The 20,166-nt window shown below is 48.0% G+C and overlaps 2 protein-coding genes across 2 annotated transcripts; both read right to left on the bottom strand.

Annotated features, from left to right (window-relative positions):
* Positions 1–411: 411 nt before the first annotated feature.
* RAD21L1 (RAD21 cohesin complex component like 1) lies at positions 412–13,199 on the bottom strand. The gene is made up of 13 exons (XM_048321824.1): positions 12,026–13,199; positions 11,755–11,884; positions 10,171–10,270; positions 9,099–9,205; positions 8,537–8,722; positions 7,788–7,889; positions 6,693–6,803; positions 5,470–5,699; positions 4,520–4,622; positions 3,673–3,812; positions 2,904–2,984; positions 2,269–2,346; positions 412–1,507 (listed from the first exon to the last, which is right to left on the bottom strand). The coding sequence occupies exons 1-13, from the start codon at positions 12,167–12,169 to the stop codon at positions 1,316–1,318; spliced, it is 1,704 nt and encodes a 567-aa protein (XP_048177781.1). The 5' UTR covers positions 12,170–13,199; the 3' UTR covers positions 412–1,315.
* Positions 13,200–13,252: 53 nt separating this feature from the next.
* Positions 13,253–18,407, bottom strand: LOC125334984 (WAS/WASL-interacting protein family member 1-like). Its single transcript, XM_048322224.1, has 3 exons — positions 18,327–18,407; positions 17,691–18,118; positions 13,253–17,537 (listed from the first exon to the last, which is right to left on the bottom strand). Exons 1-3 carry the CDS (start codon positions 18,405–18,407, stop codon positions 16,781–16,783), a joined length of 1,266 nt encoding a protein of 421 aa, XP_048178181.1. The 3' UTR covers positions 13,253–16,780.
* Between the last annotated feature and the right edge of the window lie 1,759 nt (positions 18,408–20,166).

The following is a 20,166-nucleotide window of genomic DNA, read 5'->3' as shown; positions in this document are numbered from 1 at the left end:
GACCCTCTTCCCTTCCTTACACGCAGAAAAGGAACCCCTCAGAGAGCAGCAGCAAAGGCCCATTACTTATTTCATCAAATATTCTTGTTCAGAAAGGACACGCAGCTGGAACACCCCCACAGCCAGTGGCCACCCCATGACATCCCCCTGCCCCACGCTGGGGTTTCACCTCTTTTAAAGCCTTCTTACTCCCTTAGAGAGACCCTCAAACCCAAACCTCCCTGAACCCTGTGGGACAGGAACCACACACATTAGTGGGCCCAGAGAAACGGGGGTGTCACTGAGGTGAGTGAACACCTGAAAGTCAGGTGACAATATCACCCATCCTTTCCAATTTCAAGTAAAATCACCAAGTCCCTGACCCTGAGATGAACCCACAGGATTTGATCCTTCAGAAGAAACACCAACAAGCAAAGGAAACATCTTTTGATTTTTATTGATTCCACATGAAGGGACAGTGATGTCCCCACAGCACCGAAGCAGCTGAATGGAGCACAACCATCCCTGTGGCACAGGTGGTAGGCAGCTGGAAACCAAGAGCTTCAGAAAATGACAGTAAAAGGGATAAAGTTTATCTTAAATTAGATAAAAATGCAATGACTTAATAATATTTCAGTTAACATCCATTTTTAAATAGGTCTACACATGAATAAAGGTGTTAATAAGTTAAAAAGCTCTGTGAAATCTGAAATTGCAGAATTTCTAGGAAATCGAATTTCTTGCTGCAGCTTCTGGACTCTTCTAAGACCAGTGTAACCTCTGCCTGCCTGAACATGCAAAAGCAACACTGGAGACAGCACCCTGCTAGATCTTAAAATATGAAATACTGAACATTCTTTGACAGGAATAATTTTAAATAGTCTAAATTTTTTTGCTACAGAGAGTTAACAGATGACTCTTACTGATGGTATTAGAGAATTAACAGACACAAGCCTTGTCAAAAATAATTTAAGCTCCAAAGGTAGTCTCTGAGAAAGGTTTTGAAGGACTTTTTAATAAAAACCTTTCAAGGACTTTTATAAAATTCCTTTAAGGACTTTTATAAAATCCTTCACAGTGCAAATCTCTTATGCAGAATATATATTTTAGTGGTATTTTATTAACATATTATATAACTATCATATAACTCATCATGTAACTATAAATATCAATAATAAGCCCTGTAGTCATCACCTAGGGCAGGACCCCTGTGCAAGCCATTACTGGGTGGTATAAAGGATAGGGAGCTCTGCTCAGCTCCCACAGTTTGACAAGACATTTCATCTTTTTCCAGGAAAACTATTTGCTGGAAAATGCAACCTAAGCTTTGATCAGTTTATATGATCTTGTCAAACATGAGCCCAGCAGTGGCTGTGAGGTCAGCGAAGGGCTCATGCTGCCTCAGCTCAAGGACCAGCTGCTTCTTCAGCACCAGAAAGATGTAAAATGTGGCTGCAGCTTCTTTCCGGTTGTTTTTCCGGCAGAGCTCCCGAAAACTGAAGGAACACACACCTGATCTCTTCAACTGCTGCAAGAGGAAATGAGAAATCAGTCAGGTCAGCTTCCCCACTGGTAACACTGGAGCCCATGGAATCCAAACAGAAAGCACTGGATAGAGGGAATATCTCTGCCTGAATGCCTCAGATAGGATCCAATCTCCATAGAATCATAGCAGCACACGCTGGTTTGGGCTCAAGGGACCTTAAAGACCATCTCATTCCCTCACCCTGGACACTTTCAACTAGACAAGGTTGAAGGTCCAAGCCCCATCCAGCCTGGCCTTGAACGCTTCCAGGGGTGGGGAGTCCACAACCTCTCTGGGTATCTTCCATCTGTGTTTATAGAAGTGGCTCTTAACATTTTAATGCCATAATAATGTTGGTACCTACATGTGTTACTAAAATCTACAATTCCACCAAATCCCACATCATGTCTTGTGATTAGGAAAAATAAATACCCTTGAGCAATTCTTTGGTTTCAGAGTTATCTCTTGTTTTTTAAAGCCTATACTCAGGTGTAAATAATTATTTATTATTTGGACTGAACCTTTGAAATACGTTCAAAAAAAAGAGCATTCAGAAAATTCTAGTGATTCCAGCAGCTGTGGAAAGGAACACCACACATCAAGCACGCAGAATCCTGATTTTCCACAGAAATATTAAAAAAACCACATGCTGCAAGTGAAAGGCAGAGACACAATGGACAGTAGAAGGAAGACCTTTTCTGATATGATCCAGCTGAAATCAACACCAGCTTTTGGTATCTAATAACAAAATCCAGCACTGGTACCTGTAAAGTTTTTTGTAGCCGAAGAGTTCTTTTGCCCCATCTTATTTCTTCACTGTCTTTCCTGGTCCTTGTTTGCTCCTTGAGAGGAAGTAAACAGAAGGTTAGTCAGGGTGTGTAAAAGGCACACACCATGAGAAAAAGAACAGGAGTTCCAGCCTGACTGAAAATCCAGCCGGAGCTGGGCATCTGGATGGCCAAACTCAGGGAATCTGGTGCCTCTGACACCTCTGTGCTCACACAAGGTTTTGTGAAACAGAGGAAAGAATGGTACCATGTGCTTTCTGCTACAGTGGCAGCTCAGGTGCAACAGGCCATGGACATGGTCCCAGTGAGGCAGCTCCACAGCCAGGTACTGCTCTGCAGGACTGGCATTCTGACAGGATTTGTACTGGGCAGGGGCTTAAAGAGATGTTCAAATATTTGGCTTGGGATTTTGGGCTTAACCTCTGAAGTCTGCAGCTGACTGCCCTGGTTTCAGAGTGTCTGAGCATCAGAGCCAGCAGGTCTGGAAATGGTTTCGTTCTCACAGGAAGCAAAACTCACTGTAAGATCATTATGAGATGTTTGTTTGTTTGTTTTTAAGAAACAGGGTTCTCTTCTGAAACAATCCAGGGCCATCAGCTTGGGACACACACCTTTGGCACCTCCACCTGCTGTGCTTCAGCTTCCTGACCCAGGGAATTTTTTGAGCTCTCAGAGAAAGCTGCTCCATCCTCCTGTGAGCATGAAAAAGACAATCACTAGGCTGACCATTTATGCACACATTGCAATTCTCCTTACACAGTTCTGTTCAAAGAATTTATTGTAATGAAGTTTTCCAAAATGAGTTAATAGCTGCTATTTCCACCGTGTCCTTCCTGATACAGGGAAGGACCTTGCTGTAGGATTTATCCTACAGCTGAATCTACACCTATTCACAGAGCACACATTTTCCACTGCCATTAGGTCCAATTTTCTCACTTTTCAACATTAATGATCCTCATATTCTCTAAAGAATGCCCTTCAGCATAAGTGAAGATGGAAGAGATAGGTAATTTGTTATTGCTTAAGTACTTCCTCAATATGAGACGCAAAATCTAAGTTTTATCCTATATAAAGATTATATTTATCTCTTCGGTACAATATTTCATATTTAATATTAAGCTCTCATTTATACTTAGTGATTAGATTGTAATCTATACTGATTAATAGACATTTTAATTCATCATTCATTCATTGATTGTGAGAGTTTACCAAGTAATTATAAATAAACTTGCATCACACAAGCTACTTAATGCTTTCTTAACTGGTTTTAGCATCCTTTCCAAACATTAGTAATTTCTTAATATGTTTTAAATGGAACCTTAGCAAAAAGTGGAACCAATAGACACACTTAGGTCTCTAAAACTGAGGAAAACTGCTCACTATAATTTCACCACAGTTCTCATTGGTTTCATTCCTGTCATTCTGTGATGTCAACATAAAGGAATCATTTCTAATTTTTCTCTCAGTCTCAGAATGAGCTGGCTCCTTCAGGTAACTTGGCTCTTCTACTGGTAGCATCTCTGTATTAATAGAAAACCAAGGTTGAAGAGGTAATTATTGTGAATCACTGTCCTTAAAAAAACCCCACTGAAACCCAAAAATCACACCCAAGTTCACAGTCTTTGAGAGAAAGAGCCAGAGTGAGGAAATACTGAAGAAACATCATTCCCAACAGGAGCATGGAAGAAGAACCTTCCAAGGGAGGTTTTCCTTTTCTGAAAGTTGACCTTTATGGACTCACAGGAGTTTTGTTAATTAATTTCTGAGGCAGGTTAGGTTCCCAGCAGAGCAAAGGAGTGAAAGTGGATACATCCTTCTCAGAAGATCTAAAATGGAACATTTCTTCTTGCCTGATATTAACCAAAACGCATCTTCCAGATAGAACTATTTACATTAATTTGGAAATTTGGAGAGCAGTTTCATTAAGCTTAGAATAAGTGGGAAGCTTTTTTAAAAAATTGTATTAAAAAAATGCCACAAACAACACTACCCAAATCTGCAGTTTCAGAGACAATTAGAGAAACCAAAGGTGAAACCAAAAATATCTCCTTATGCCACAAGGCAGAAAAGCCTTGGATTTAATTTAATTTCTAAGAAACAAATGAACAGCAAAGTAGTAATTTGTAGAATACTGCACACAAACACCATGCATGTGTCTCTCAAACATTATGTAGAATAGAAAATACTTTCTAACAGCTAATTCTGCACAACAGAATTAAAATATTACCTGTAGTATCTTGCTCTTTTCTAATTTCTTTCATTTCAGACATCCTCTGTATTCCATTTGCTCTCATCTTACATCTGTCACTCTTGAAGCATTTTTCAAACAACTGAAAATAATTATTTTTTCTGTGTTTGCTTTCAGAATATCTTGTCAGATTATTTGCAAACATCAACACAAAGATATGAATATGAGCTGTATATTAATGACTGCAACCCAGAATTTCAGTATTTTAATTAGGTCACTCTGAAAATCTGCAATTTTTTTTTGTTTTTAAGTAATAGCCTTCGGCATCTCCAACATGAATTCTATCAAAAAAACATCTTAGGAGCAGCTTGGATCATTTTTCATGAAGCCAGCCAGTGAGGAAGGATGAAAGAAAGAAACATCTGCAGTTTTCATCCTCTTAAAGAGCAAGTTGTAATTCTGCAGCTGGACTCTAAGTGGTGAAGCTGAGCTGCTGCAGTGAACCCTTCCAAATCCATTAGCAATATTCTAATAATAATATGCCTAATGTACCTTTAAAGTAAATATAAACAAAAGATGTCCCAAATTGATTACAAAGTGGAAACAAACCAGAAAACAATAAAACAAAGGAGAAAGTACAAAAGAAATGGGCAGAAATGTAAAAAGTTGTGTCTCAGTATAAGATCAGTCAGGTGCCAGTGTGTGAAATGAATTATCAGCTCTCATGTTCCTTTTGTAGTGTTTCACTTGTTGAAGTGCAGGAGGTTAAGGCTGTGACCCCACAGAGGTTGAAGCAATTAGTGGTGAGTGTGCAAACCATGAGGCGTCCAGCTGACCTGTACTGCAGAGCAATGCTCAGCGCACACCTGCAGCCAGCGCCAAGTTTAGATCAAACTGAGTCTGCAAAACCTCTCTCAGTCAGATCCCAGCTCTGCAACAATCCCGGAACCTACACAGTGGCACAGACTCCACAAGGAACTGATCTTTACCTTTTGCAGCTCAATGTGACCCATGGGCTGTGATGCATGGGACAGGAGTATATCCACACCTCCCAACTCCTTCCACATCATCGTTTTCTTGGTTGGGGGAGCGAGGTCCAGCGTGGCCAGGAGGTCCGTGCAGTTGGTGAGCTGCTTGTAAATGGTGTTGCAGCTGAGCTCCTTCTCTACATCCACCAGCAACTTCCTCTTTCTTTGTTTTTTTTTCCTTGGGGTGACAGCTACATAAAGCAAGTATTAATAACAAGTCTTAAGGTCTATTCCTAGCACATTAAGCACACACAAAAAAAGCCCTATGAATCAAGCCGGCTGCCGACCTTCCAAACACCACTCAGACTTGAAAATCAAAGTACAAGTCCACAGGCCATTCCTTCAAAAGTTTCCATAAAGTTTTCACTCTTTGTACTCTTGTACAGGAAATACCCATGTATTTAATTGTGGAAGACAAGTGACTATTGTAATAAAGAAAACAGGAACAGGAGAACTTAATGAGAACACATGATAGAGCAACAAGACTGAATAAGCTGTCTTTAATCCATCAGGAAGTGCTCCAGGAACTTCTGATGCACTCATTACCTCATAATTAATACCTGTATTTGTCAGTTTAATCCGTTAGCAATTTAATCAAGATGTAAACACAAAAGAAAGACACAGATTGGTTATATAGCCATAACTTCCTGGATAGTTTTTGGGCAGGACGGAAAATTCCAATATTGTAAATGCTGCTGTCAACATAAGCTTGTTTATTCATAAACAGCCACCAACGTGATAGGGGACATTTAGACACAGAGGAAATGTAATACTCTGCACCTTGGATCTTGTTAAAAGTTCACAAACCAATGTTTTCCAAAGGCTTGAAAGTTTTAAGATTGTTATTTTAAATACAAAAATCACTGATGTGTCACTGGCTATTAAAGTTATTCAAGTGAATCTTCAGTACCACCCCTGAGGCCAGGCTTAAAATGCTACCAGAGCTGAAGAGCAACAAAACTTGACTTGGTACATGGAAGAAACTACGAATAGAGATTTGGGCAGCTGAGATAAATAACCTGACACTGGATTTGTATAATATTTACCATAAAATGGAACTCTGACAGCAGGAGCAGATGAAATCTAAGGTGGGAATAATCTATTTTGCAAGTGTTTTCACTACTAAGAAGAAAACCAAACATAGTTAATGCAAACATTCAGCGAAAAACTGATCAGCTTCTGACCTGTATCATCAACTGGCTCAAGCACAAATCCTTCTTCTTTGAACAAAAGGATTGTCTCACTCATTGTGTGATCTACGTCCTTAACAGTGGTGTCGGCGCAGTTGGACTCAACTGCAAGAAAACCCAGCAAATAACCCAAATTTAAAAAAATATTACAATATGGACTAATTTCTCAATCACATGGCAGAGAATGATACCAGACAAAAATGGTGAGAAATAGGAAACTGTGGTTTTGTTTAAAATCTCAATTACGTTCACCAGTTCCTGCTCATACTCTGCTCTGTACACTTCCCTTCACTGATCCCAGAATGACCAGGCCATAGTAGAGACCAAAGAACTGATCTGGAGAAAAACCCACACAACAGAAAGTGTTTAGGGGGAAAGGTGTTTAGTTTTAATCCCTATCTGTTTCCAGTTCCAGGCAAGTGCATGCAGTGTGGACATTTCTGTCAACAGAAAAGGAACAGGTAGCACCAGCAATAGCACAAGGAGAGGCAAGAGCCATTCTACCCCTTTAAAGCTGCTCCAGAAATCTCTGTTTTAAACTAACACTGTGATGGGGGAGTAAGGATTTAAGATAGCAAAAAATTCTCAGAAACAGTTATCAAAGCTTAATTGCTTTCATGAACATCAAACCAAAAGAAGATTAACACCATCTTTATGAGCTACTTAAGTGTCATTTGTCGCAGAAGTATGAAACCAGAAATAGAAGCACAGGATTGTTTCTGTTGGAAGAGACCTTTTAAGCTCTCACTGGGAAAGTTCACAGTTACAGGACAGCCTTATTTGGGTTTCTTTCCCCCTCAAAAGGGACATCACACTGTGAGCAGCAGGGTGGACCAACAGCATATCCAACAGGATGTCACATGAAGGTGTTTCTAAGCAATGTTAGGTTACAAATTTGGAATCCCTATATCAAAAAAAATTATCTGAAAATGGTGGATGAAGCAGTTTAGAAAAAAAAGCAAAATAAATGAAGAAAGGAAAAAGGCACAGGATACTACAAAAAGCTGAATGTGAGTGACATTAGGCATTAACACGGGAACAGAGGGAACAGAGGGCTTATGTGAGATGGAGCAGACACTGCAAACTCACTGGCTGTGCTGTTCTCTGGCAGATCTTGTGACAAAGGACGTGCTTCCTCCACATCAAGAATGTCTGTATCTAGGACATTTTCCTCATCCCTCAACAGGATTTCTTAAATATAAAACACATAATTTTAATCATTCTAAGCCTTAGTAGTCATGAAATAGCCTGATACAGCCTAATGTTACTCAAGGTTAATACTCTGCAAAGAAAGAGCAAGCTCAGCTTCCACAGATGGCCGTCAGTGGTACGGCTGTCTGCAACAGCACAAAAAGGAGGGGATTAGTCCCAAGTTTGAGATTTCCACCTTTTTTTTTTTTTTTTTTTTTTTTTTTTTTTTTTTTTTAAATTATGGCCTTGATAGTGTTAAAATGTATAAATCTGTAAGGTTTTCATAAATACTCTAAGCCATAACGATGTAGAAGCTATTTGGCTGCCTTTGTTATTACAACAGTAAGGATAAAAATGCTGCACTGTTTCACCTTTAAAAATAGAAATGAAATTGTTAAACATTAAGCATAATTTTAATGCCCTTAATTCTAAAATTATGAAATACAGCCTTTAAACCAATTTCACTTGGCAGTGTCTAAGTGATCATAGATTTAGTGACAAGTAGAAAAAAAATGAAATATGAAAACAAGAAATAACATAGCATTTATGTTTGAAAGCAATCACTTTGGTACTGTCTTGACTGTTTTCCTGGAAGAATAAAAATATTTGGAAAGGAACTGATTCTGTTTGCCTGTGGCAAACCCTACCAATCATATCTGCAGCATCATCCTCATCCCCAAAATGGTCATCCTGGAAGCAGTAAACATCTCCGTGCAGCACAGATTTGTCTCCGCTGGTGCTGGCTGAATTGGGATCAGCCACCAGGCTGTTACTGCTCATCAGGACACTGCCCTCAAAGAAGTTCTGTCTCCTCAGTGCATCTGCTTCTTCATCTGAGGGAACACACAATTCCTGATCCCTCATCTGTGTGAGTTTTGGAAACCCAGATTTATTAATTTCCTAATTTTTCAAGCAATTTTTAAAAGATTGCAAGATATCCCATGCCTCAAATGGAAGAAACAATAAACAATGTTATCTAATTTAGTAAAAGCAGGAAATTTTTGGTTTGGTTCTCAGTCTCTGACACTAGATTATATTGCTCACACAAAATTTTAAACCTAAGACAGCATGATAGGCCAATCAGCAAAAGCATGAAACAAATGCACAATTAATCACAGCTTTTTCACACGTGGAAAGGGCTCACATAAAAGTTTCACATAAAACACATTTCCCCTTATGAACTATTCCAAATTTCTCAACTTCTCTCACCAAAGTTTCTATCACAGAGAAGTATACTGCTTTCATAATTCTCTGTAAGTGTGATTTCTTCAGCTCTGCTCTGATTCAAGGTAAAATGTTCAGCAACATCAATGGCCCTGATGAAAAAATATTATAATAATATGGGGTGAACTGAAAATCATTGAGCATTCAGCTGAAACATGAAAGCTTGTTTCTATGCAGCCTTCAATCCTGGCATTTTATCACAAGCCGCCATATTTTTCCACTCTTTTGCCAGTAAACTTGGGCTTACACGATTCTGTTCCCATCCAAGCCCTGGTATCTACCAGGCCCTTGTCAGAAGACAATTGATTGGTGAAACATCTTTTCAACCAAATGACACAACTCTTTGGGCAGGAAGAAAAGGCACCTTTACAGAATCAGCACACTGAGGCACTTGAATAAAGTGTATTATATTGCAGCTGTACTTCCAAAATAATAAACCCTTACTGATCCCATCAAAGCATAGTTATGAGGAGGTACAGAGCAACCCTCGGTGGAAATCTCTTGTCCTGGACCTTTGGGGCATCAGAGCAATCAGAAACATGACTTGGCCTCCTGCTTTTCATCAGTTTTCTACATTAATGCTGATTTGTGTCAGAAAAGCCTAAGAAATATGCTGGCTTTTTCTCAGGAGCCAGGCTGACTATTGCTGATAAAACACCCCAGCCCTGGAGAGCAGTGGAGCAGAAACAAAACGAAGTTACCCAGTGGAACAGTACAACACTGTGTGGTTACTGGCCACATCTTTCAGGATTAATACTAATTTTTATCTCTTCTCTTGAGGTTCAGAAAGCTGTTTGCATCCTTCACTCAGACAATTTAAAATCCTGAAGTCTAAGTTCAAGACATTATTTCATTGTGACGGTCTGTTGATTAAAGGACAGAGAAAAACTACCAAAGCCACAACGCTTGTGGCTGTAGCCTTGCAAAGCTCAGAATTTAAGAGAATTCAGTTATTAAATGGAAACAACCCAACCTGAGTCTCGATCAGATAACAGCAAGTATAGCTTTTACTTCTGAAAATACTAGAAGAGTGAATAAAAACTAGGGAAGCACTTACTTTACATCTGGTAGTGGTGCTTCAAAATCATGAAATTCTTCAGGTAATGTAATGGACTGATAAGCAGCCTCAAAGTTCTCTTCCGGAAGGTCAAGAAGCCCTGAAATAAACAGACAACATAACAAAATAAGTATCAATAAAATAAAAGTAGTGTTCTCCCAAGGAGGTATAATAAGCCTATAAACCTGTCAGGAGGGGCTGCTGCCATTCTAAATCACAGAAAGGTAAAGCTTAGGCACTCAAAAGCAGAATTTCAGTTGCCATGTCCTTAAGAAGATCTATTTTTTACAAACAGGTACAAAAGAGTCTGCTACAACAGGACCTGAAATATGCAAGTACTTGTGTTGGTGAACAGCTGCTTTAAGTCCCTGGAAGGTTCTCACAGCTGACGTTTAGCCCAGAGTCTTTCACAGCACTGCAAATGAATCATTGTGTTTTCCTTTCCTCTGCTCTGTCTCCATAACACTGTTCTCCAGCATCAACTAATTATGTACTCAGACTGCAATTATTTGGGAATCAGAGAATCCTAGAAAAATTCAGGTGAGAAAGGATTTCTGAAGGTCATCCAACCCAACCTTTTGCTCAGAACGAGGTTAATTTCAAAATCAGATTGCTTTTGACTATTTCTGCTGATGGAGATTTCACAGCATCCCCAGACAACCTCTTTCAGCATTTTACCACTTCTGCTGAGATTTTTCTCCCTCCTTCTATCTAGCTGGCATCTCTGTTGCTGCAGTGGTGACTGTTCTGTCATGTTCTTGACCTGTGTGGTGCTCTCCAAATTGCTATACGATCTATCTCCAAAATAGCTGCAAGTTGTGCCCAGCAGATTTCAGTTGGATATTAAGGAAAATTTCTTCACTGAAAGGGTTGTCAAGCCCTGGCACAGGCTGCCCAGGGTAGTGCTGGAGTCACCATCCCTGGAGGGACTTAAAAGACATGTGGTATTTGGGGACATGGCTTAGTGGTGGCCTTGGCAGTGCTGGGTGAACAGTTGGACTGGGTTTTGGAGGGCTTTTCCAGCCTAAATGGTTCCGTGGATTCTATAATTTTGTGACCATATCCTTGAGAATAATGCAGAGTAATTATTCCCTATTCTGCAAGCAGACCAGGTCACAAAGCACATTAAAACTGGCAATAGACACTGGTGTTCTTAGGCTGTTTTAGACAACAGTGCCTCCCATTTGTTGCCTAAGTGTGACAGAGCCCGTTGGAAAAGGATCCAGTCATCTCAGCTCCCTTCTCCCTGTCAACATGGCTAGAGCTCAAAACATGCTGTCAGGTCTGGCACTGACACTGTTAGACATGTTGTCGGTGTCACCAGAAATTAAATTAATTATCTAGCAATGGAGGCTGAACTCAAGCATCTTCTTATAAGCCCGCTTAAGATACTGCTCCTGTTAAGGGAGTCAAAGACCTGAAAACACACTAAATTAAGCCAGACTAAATATCAGCAGTAGGCACTAGTACATTCTGTTTCCTTTGGGAGCAGTAACGTGTATTTAACAGAAATATCCAAAAATTAACTTTTAAAATGAGAGCTGTAAAGGACACAAATTGAAAAATGCTGAATTTTGTGTACACCTGGGCGAAAGGCTGTCTTCATTTTGGTCAGAGCTTCACTGCAGTCTGCCAAGAGGTACTTTGCTTTCCTGTGGTAAATCCGCACCACTCCCAGGAGTAAGTGTCCAGAGGTTCGCAGAGCTATAGCAAACTGTGAGGATTTAAAAAAAAAAAGTTATTCAGGACTTAGTATTTTTAGCAAAAATGTTAAGATATTACACAGAAGCAACAGAGAGACCAACACCTCCACCCCAGGACTCTCCAGGAGATGCCTCCTCATGCCACAGCCTACCTTTGGGGAGAGGATTTTTTGTACGGTGGCCTCTAAATTGCACTCAAAGATGTGTGCCTTGGTGAGCTTCTTCTCCCAGTGGGCAGCCAGCCAGATTTTGGCCAGCGGCCCCCGCTTGTTGATGAGCAAATGGACATAGAACATGGTGCCTGGCCAAGTGTCTCAGGGCAGCCCTGACAAAATTCCCTGAGCTCTTCCCCTTCCAACAGGAGATGGGTCCTGGGGCACCAGGTGGGACTAGGGGTTTAGTGGGATCTGAGGGGATGGGGGAACCAGTCGGGTGCTACGGGGAAGGGGGAATTTAGTGGGATCTGAGGGGATGGGGGGACACAACGAGGCACTGAAAGGGATGAGAGGATTTACTGGGATCCGAGGGGATAGGGGACCCAGGCAGATATTAAGGGGATGTGAGGATTTAGTGGGATCCAGAGGGGCTGGGATCACCCAGCTGGGTGCTGAGGGGATGGGAGAACCCTAAGAGCACTGAGGGGATGAAAGGATTTAGCGGGACCCTCAGAGGGCAGGGGGGGATTTGGCGGGACCCTTAGAGGATGGGTCAGAGGGGATTTAGTGGTGCCTGAGGGGACAGGGGGATCCAGGCAGGCCCTGAGGATTTAGCAAGACCTAAGGGCACTGAGGGGACAGGGAGATTTAGTGGGATCTGAGGGGACGGGGGGCCTGAGCAATGCCAGGAGGGGGGGGTTGGATTTAGCGGGATCCTGAGGGATGGAGGGACACAGCCGGCAGCTGAAGGGCCCTAGAGGGGATGAGGGGACCCAGCTCGGCTCTGCGCGGGTCGAGGGGGAATTAGCCGGGGCTGAAGGGGCTCGGCGGGGCGGGCAGACCCTCCTCGGGCCTCAGGCGCGGCTCAGCCGAGGGCGGGAAGGCGCCGCCCGGGGGTCCCACGCCGGTCCCGCCCTCGGAGCCGGTGCGGGGCAGCTCCGGCCGCAGTCCCTGCAGGGCCCGTGTCCACTCGCCACGGCTCCGCACGGCTCCGCACGGCTCCCGGACCTGCCGCTGTAAATGGCTCCCTGCTCCTTCCTGGGGCTCACCGGCAGTACCCCCACATCCCCGGGAACACCCCTCATTTTAGCTTCATGAGAGTGGAAAGCAATCTCGCTCTCCTCCTCCATCTGTCCTCCTTCCTCTCCTCTCTTCCTTCCCCTCCTCTCCTTGTCTTCCCCTCCCCTCCTTCTTCCCCTCCTCTTCTCCTCCCAATCCGTTTCACCCTTGACATTCTAAGAGCCCGCTTGCAGACACCGCCCCATCTCTTTCTCTGCAGGTGAGCAGCTCCTGCGTGGCTCCAGACACGTCTGATAAAACTCCCCTGGTGAAGGAAATTTGCAGAAGAAGGAAAAACAAAACAAACAAAAAAATAAACAAAAAACCCCCAAACAAACAAAAAACCAGAGCCTCAGGTCGGACCTGTGTGCAGAGGCAGAACGCAAAAGATACACAGCCACCCATCTGTGCCAGCTCCAGCCACCCCCGAGAGGAGAAGACAGTATGTTTGCACACTTAGGTGTCACCAGCTAGGAAAAAAATAGTTTGTCACCCTCTGCTTCATGCTTTGCATGCTTTATATTCAGGCAGAGCACTGCAAGGCTCCTGCTGCTCCCAGGCACAGCCCAGTGCATCAGCTGTTGCCATATCACAAGGCACCTGTGGTTTTCCCTGTCTCCCTAGTGTTAGCTGAAGATAATGAGATCTTAATTATCACCAGAAAAGTGCTGAGCCTCTTCCCAGTGCGGCTCTGCAGCCGGTCATAATGGCAAGCAGAGCTCCATCCCTCCAGCTGCCTTTGGGCTGGGGCTCAGACATTTGGGGAAGGAGAGGGATTTTTGCTATAAACCATCCTTGGAGTGGTGTATCCCCAACGGGGACTTGGAGGAACCTCCCACGAGCCCCAGAGTAGGTGCGCATTGCTCTTCCAGGGCACCAAACCTGTCTGGGTACTCCATGCCTTGCAAGAGGGAAACCACCCTGATGCTAACTGTGCAGCTCCAGCCCTCTGCGGCACCAAGGCTGAAGTCCAGCCCTGCCTACCTTGCCAGTGGCAACAGCTCCCAGGAGCAGTTTGCTGGATCAGAACCGCCCCCCATCCATGGGGAGCACTGGAGTGCTGTGTCTGGGGCACAGAGGGACTGGCAGGGAGGCCGTGATGTGTGGGGCACCTCTGGTCCTCCCAAACTGCTGGATCTCTCTGTGATGTAGAGCCAGCTCCTGAATTGCCCGGCTGCTTTTTCCCTGACCTCCGAGTCACCTTGAGCCGTGCTGGCTGCGGGGGCTCACTCTGCTGTGGGATGCTGAGAATGCTAAGGAGGCAGGAATGAAACTTCACCTCGGTGGTGAGGCTGGATAGGGGTCAGCAGTGCCAGTGGGCACCAGACAGCTGTGCACTCCCCAAAATTGGGCTGTGTTGCGCAGGGCTGTGTCGGGGAACAGAGCCAGGTCCACAGCCTGTCTAGCTCCATCAGAGTCCTGCTCCTACTGTCCTCTTCTGCCTGCCTGAGGCTCCCATTTGCTGTCCCTCTCATGTGTGTTCAGTCATTTTGTCTGAGGAGTGACATGTTCCCATCCCTGGTTCCCTGTCTGGCTCCCTCACCCTGCTCCATCTCCCAGACTCCTTCCCTCCCTCCTCTTTCCTTTTCTTTCCAAGTCGTCTGTCTCTCCCCTCCGGCACTCCTGCAGTTTCATTGTGAATTTTGGCAGTGCTCCCTCTGACCTTGGCTGTCTCCCTCCTCTCTTTGCTCCTGCGCTGGCAGCATAAATCTTGGCTGTCTCACTCTCTCCTCCCCTTCCCTTAGTGCCAGCACCTTGGGGATGGAGTGGCCTTTGCCAGCCCCCAGCCTCACGTTCAGCTACTCAGGATCAGACTGGGGAAGGTTTTTGGGCTACCCCGAGGCCCTTCAAATGCCTGGGGTCCCCTCCAGCTCCTATCCAGTAATGGCAGTGGGATCCTGGGGCAGCACAGTGCAGGCAGCGATGCCAGCAGGATGCATCCTTCCACCTCATCCATCACAGGTGGCCTCTCGAGCATTGCTGTGGGATTGGGGTGCAGGAGCAGCCCCCTGGGCAGCATGGAGCCCTGACCCCACGGCATGGAGCCCTGACCCCTGTATGAAGGCAGGCGGGAGCCACGGCATGAGTGGCTCTGCTTCTGCCCCACAAATCCCCATCCTGGCAGGGCTCCTGGCCTTGGCATCCCTGGGTGCGTTGGCAGCCACAGGGCTTGGGTGCTTCAGAAGAGAGGGCTTGACCACAGCTCTGCTCAGGAGCAAACTGATGGCAGTTCTGTCTTCCCAAGGAATTTGGCGATGGTGAGGCAGCAGATCTGCTCCTGCCCATCTGTTCACAGTGATATGCCCGCCTGCTCCAAATCCATCTCTTCCTGCTGATTTGGGACAAACTGTGTCCCATGACCTACTTGTCTCCAAGCATCTCCTGCCTTCCTGTGGAGTGGGTTGATACTAAAGCCTCTCTAAATGTAGTTAACGTGTCAGGATGCACTTATATTTATTTTTAATTCTGCTTCTTTCTCGGCCCACTTCTGGCTGCATCTCTGGGGACACTGTGCTTGGAAGCCCTGCGTTTCATAGAGTCACAGAGTCACGGAATGGTTTGGGTTGGAAGAGACCTTACAGATCATCTCGTTCCAAGCCCCCTGCCATGGCAGCTCCATGCCCCTGCTGCATCTCAGAGACTGGAGGTGCCATGTGTTGGACTAGAGAGTGCCAGTCAGCACCATGGATAGACACTGTGCCCAGACGGGTGCTGAGCCTGGATCGTGTTGCACCAGTCCAGCCCTCAGAAAACACAAATGCGCCTCTTTATTTGTGTGGCACGCCCTAAACTCACTGACCCTTTTTTATCCATTTAAGCTGTATCTGACAGAGACTTCAGAGAAAATCCCTGCCCCTGTCATGACACAGGTGGCAGGAGACTCCCATCTGACATCTTCACGCAGGGCAGTGCCCAGACACTATGGGTAACACAGAGCCCAGTGTAGCTGCAGAGGAATACACTGTGTGAGGGGACAGGGCTCAGGACACAATGGGGACAGGGTGCAGGACACAAGGGGCATCCCTGCAGCCCCAGCACTGTGAGCTCACCCAGCACCTGCAGCACTGGGTGTGCTTGTGGAGATGCTGGAAGCATGTGAAGGTGTTGAAGGGAATGGCAATGCGATGGACAAACCTTCCCAGCAGCTGTCAGCAGCCCACCCGTTATCACTTGGGATTTACATCCACACCTCCAGGCACTGCTCCAAATGTGGAAATAGACCATGTCATATTAACAAACGAGGGAAAGCGTGTGGCTGCCAGCAGGTCACTGCCAGGGCACGGGCCTGGGCCTGGTACCAGGGCAGGGGGAAGCAGAGTGCAGGCACTATGAATGCTCTGTGAAAAATTGAGTAAATAACGTGTGTGTGTGTGTGTGTGTGTGTGAAGGGGGAGTGTTATGCCATGGGACTGCAGTGGGATCGTGGCAGGACCCAGGGGCTCCTATGTCCCAGGCTGGGGCATATCATACCTGGCCCAAACCTAGGTCAACCCCCACTTTCCCTAGGGACAGGCTGGACCCTTGTGGGGACTCAGGGTGGGCAACGTCCATATGGGACCTCTCCCTGCTGTCTTTGCAGCTGGGGATACTCAGGTTGCAGCCCCAGTGTCCCCAGCCCAGCTCTGCCCCGGGTCCCCACAGGGGACGGCTGCTTGTGCGGGGCACGTTCTCCAGGCAGACCCCACGCAAAACTCAGCGTGCTGCTCTGTCCTCTCCAAAGCCCCTCCCCACGCAGCCCCCCGGGGTGCCCACGGAGGGTCCCGACGCTGTCGAGGGGGGTGCACAGAGGGGTCCCTCTTGCACAGGGTACGTGCACAGCAGGTGCTCCCGGGTGTGTGCGTGTGAGTGCATGTGTGTGCCCCCCGTACGTGTCTGTGTGTGCGTGTGCGTGCGGCGGCCGTGCGCGACCGCAGCTCGGGGCACCCACCGCCCGCCCCGCGGCGGCACCGGCACCTGCCCGGGGAGCCGGGGAGGCAGCGGGGGTAGGCAGCCCGACGCGGGGGACCGGGAGGGGAAGCGGGGCAGCTCGGTGCGGACATCGGCGGGGCGGGCAGACCGAGCGGAGAAGCGGGAGCGGAGCCCGGTGCACGGAACGGGGCCACAGCCCGGTGCGGGAGCGGGGGACCGGAGGGCAGAGCCCGGCGGGAGGAGACTGTCCGGAGAGGGGTAGTTTAGTGGGGTCACAGGGACACAGGTCCCCGCAGGGGGTTTCAGACGGATTCGGGAAGGTGGGTCGCGCGGTGGGAAGGGGGAGAGCCAGGTGGGACGACCGGGTTTGGAGAGGCAGGTGCCGGGTTCGGGGAACGGGAGCAGCCCGGTGCCGGGGAGCAGCCCGGTCTGGGGAGTCGGCTCCGCGGAAGAGGGACAGTCCGGGCGGGGTCCCAGCTCCGAAGGTAGCCCGGTTCGGCTAAGCGGGATCCCAGGACGAGGAGCAGCCCGGTTCGGAGACCTGCGGGGTGGAGTTGGCAGCTCGGTCAGGGGAAACGACTCCGGGGAGGGGGAGCATCCCATCCCCAGGGTTCGGCTCTGGTTTGGGGAGGCATCCCGGTTCGGGGACCCGTCTCTGACCCAGAGCAGCATCCCGTCCCGTTCGACCGCTCACCTTTGGCCGCGCAGGCCGGCGGCAGTTCCATGGCGTCCCCGCGGGCGGCGGAGCTGCGGAGCCCGGACGAGGCGGCGGCCGCGGGTGCGGGAGCCGGTGCGGGTGCGGGGGGGCCGGTGCCAGCGGGCCCGGGGCTGGCGCTGGCGCTGGGCTGCGCCCTGGGCGGCGCGGCGCTGGTGGTGCTGGCGGGGGCCGTTCCGCGGGCGGCGCGGCCCGACCCCGCCGTGCCGGCGCGGCAGATGGAGCGGCTGGAGGCTCGGGCAGCCCGGCTCCGCGCCCGCCTCGACCGCTGCACCGTGGCCGGGCTGGCGCTGCTGGCCCTGGGCGGGCTCCTGCTCGCCGCCCTGCTGCTGGCCGCCGCCGCCGCCCGCCGCCGCGCCCGGGCCGCCCGGCGCACCGGTGGCACTTATGGCTCGGTACGGCTGCGGCTGCGGAGGGTGTCAGCTGAAGGGACGCGGGCCCTGCTGGAGAGCCAACTGAGCCCCCCACCTCAGACCCCCGAGGGTCCCGTCTCCTAGCCCTGTGCACCCCGGGGATCCCTCGCCGTTGGCAGAAACGGGGTCCCTTTGCTGCACCCCAACACCGACACCATTGGGTGAGACTTTGCCTACGCCAGCCTTCAGCCACCATTTTCACCTCCTTGAACCCTCCTTGGATGGTGCTCCGGCCCAACAGCACCGGAATGATGAGGCTTTGGGATACTCCACCGGACTGCATGGTCCTGGCCTGGGTTGTTCCCCACCACCAGCACTGGGACAGCATGGCCTTGGGACCCCGTGTTGTCTCCCCAGCACTTTCCTGGATGGGATCCTGCCACCAGCATCATGGCAGTGGCACGATCAAGGCACCCGTGGGATTTCTGTGCCATGGTCAGCTGCAGCCTGGGCTGGATGTGAGACTGAGCTCCTTCCCACAGCCACGACCTGACTGCTCCTCCCAACAGATCTGTTTCTGCCATCAGTGACCAGTTTTAGCAATAGTTTCCTGTAAAACTCTGGCACAGAGCTGGTGCTTGCACTGCTTCGGGCAGAAGAAGAGGCAGCAAGCATGCCCACCACCCATGGGGTGGGGTCCAGCCCCCTGCCACCCCTCAGCCCTCACACCCCACCAGCCCCATTCCGCACAGCAGGATGAAGGCCAGGACACACGCCTGCACTGTGCCAAGCATCCCACTACCACCAGCAGCCCTGGAATGGCCTCTTCAAAAATCATGGTGCTCCATACAGAAGAGAGCAAATGATTCTCAGTGCCTCGAGGTGACGTGGTGGCTGTGTCCCACGCTGGCCTGGCAGTGCTGCTGCTGGGGTGTCCCCACGCTGGCCTTTCTGCTGATTCAAGGGCCGTTGTCTGTGGTGTGAAGGCAAAATTGCATCTCGGGAATTAAACATGAAGCGTCATTAAAGCACAATGTTCTCTGGAAAGAGAAATGGGTATGAGCAATGTGCTGGGAAAGGGAAATAATTATCCCATTGGAAAATGCAGACCCACAAAAGGTGCTCCTTATCATGAACTGCCACCAGTTTTCAATCCACCCCTTAAGTTACCCACTTCAAACGTTCTCAGGCAGGGACAAATCCCTCCAGACAGCCTGACACAAAAGTGATATTTACATCTGGTTACCTGGGTTGGGTTTTATTCTAGGGCTTCCAGTGTCCCCTCGTATGCTGGGGACAGTGTCCTCTGCCCTGTGTTTTCCTATAATGCTTTGCAGATGATTCTTCCCGCTGCTGTGAAGGGCCACATGCCCCTCTCCCTGTCACCACATCACTAGCAATGCTCTGTATTTATCGTAGGATCCCAGGAAACAACCTTGAATCACCTCACACCTGCAATCCTGACACCCAGGAACCTTTCCCTAGGATGAAACCATACTTGGAGTGAAATGGGTGGCTGTGCCCCTGTCCCCAAACAAGCATTCCCTGTCCCCAACAGCCTGGGACAAATGGCTTTAAGCAGAGCTCGAGGGGCCTAATGAAGGGTCCAAGGAGAGCAGGGGGGACAAATGTCATTGTGGCTGTCCCTGAGGGGCCCTAGGGTGGACGAGCGGGTGATGCCGTGGGAGGGAAGAGAGGGGAGGAAAGAGAAGAAGAGAAGGGGAGAAAGGGGGAGCTCTGAGCCTTCCCAAGGCTTTGCCCTGAGAAGGCAGTATGTCCCTCCTGTAACTCAGCACTGGCCCTGCATGTCTGGATTAGAAAAATAAACCCGTTAGATGGAGAAATCATCCTCATCCCTTTTTGTTACTTTAAATAAGATGGAAAGAGTGTTTTCAGGATGGAAGGCTGAGCCTGGTGAAGGTTACAGCTGCTGAGCACCTGCTGTATGTGAGCACGAGAAATACTACCATGGATTAGAGCATGAGGCTACTCAAGAGACTGCAGGAAAGGGCTGTTATTGTTTTGTCAGCACGTTGCTGGACTGTGCCTTGAGTCCCTGCAGGACTGGGGGGAAGCCTCTACATGGAGAGAGATCTATTTAC

The sequence above is a fragment of the Corvus hawaiiensis genome, chromosome 17 (assembly GCF_020740725.1).
Source record: "Corvus hawaiiensis isolate bCorHaw1 chromosome 17, bCorHaw1.pri.cur, whole genome shotgun sequence".
In the NCBI taxonomy this organism is placed as follows: Eukaryota; Metazoa; Chordata; class Aves; order Passeriformes; family Corvidae; genus Corvus; species Corvus hawaiiensis.
The sequence above is the reverse complement of the archived record's forward strand: the minus strand, read 5'-3'. Positions and strand labels throughout refer to the sequence as shown.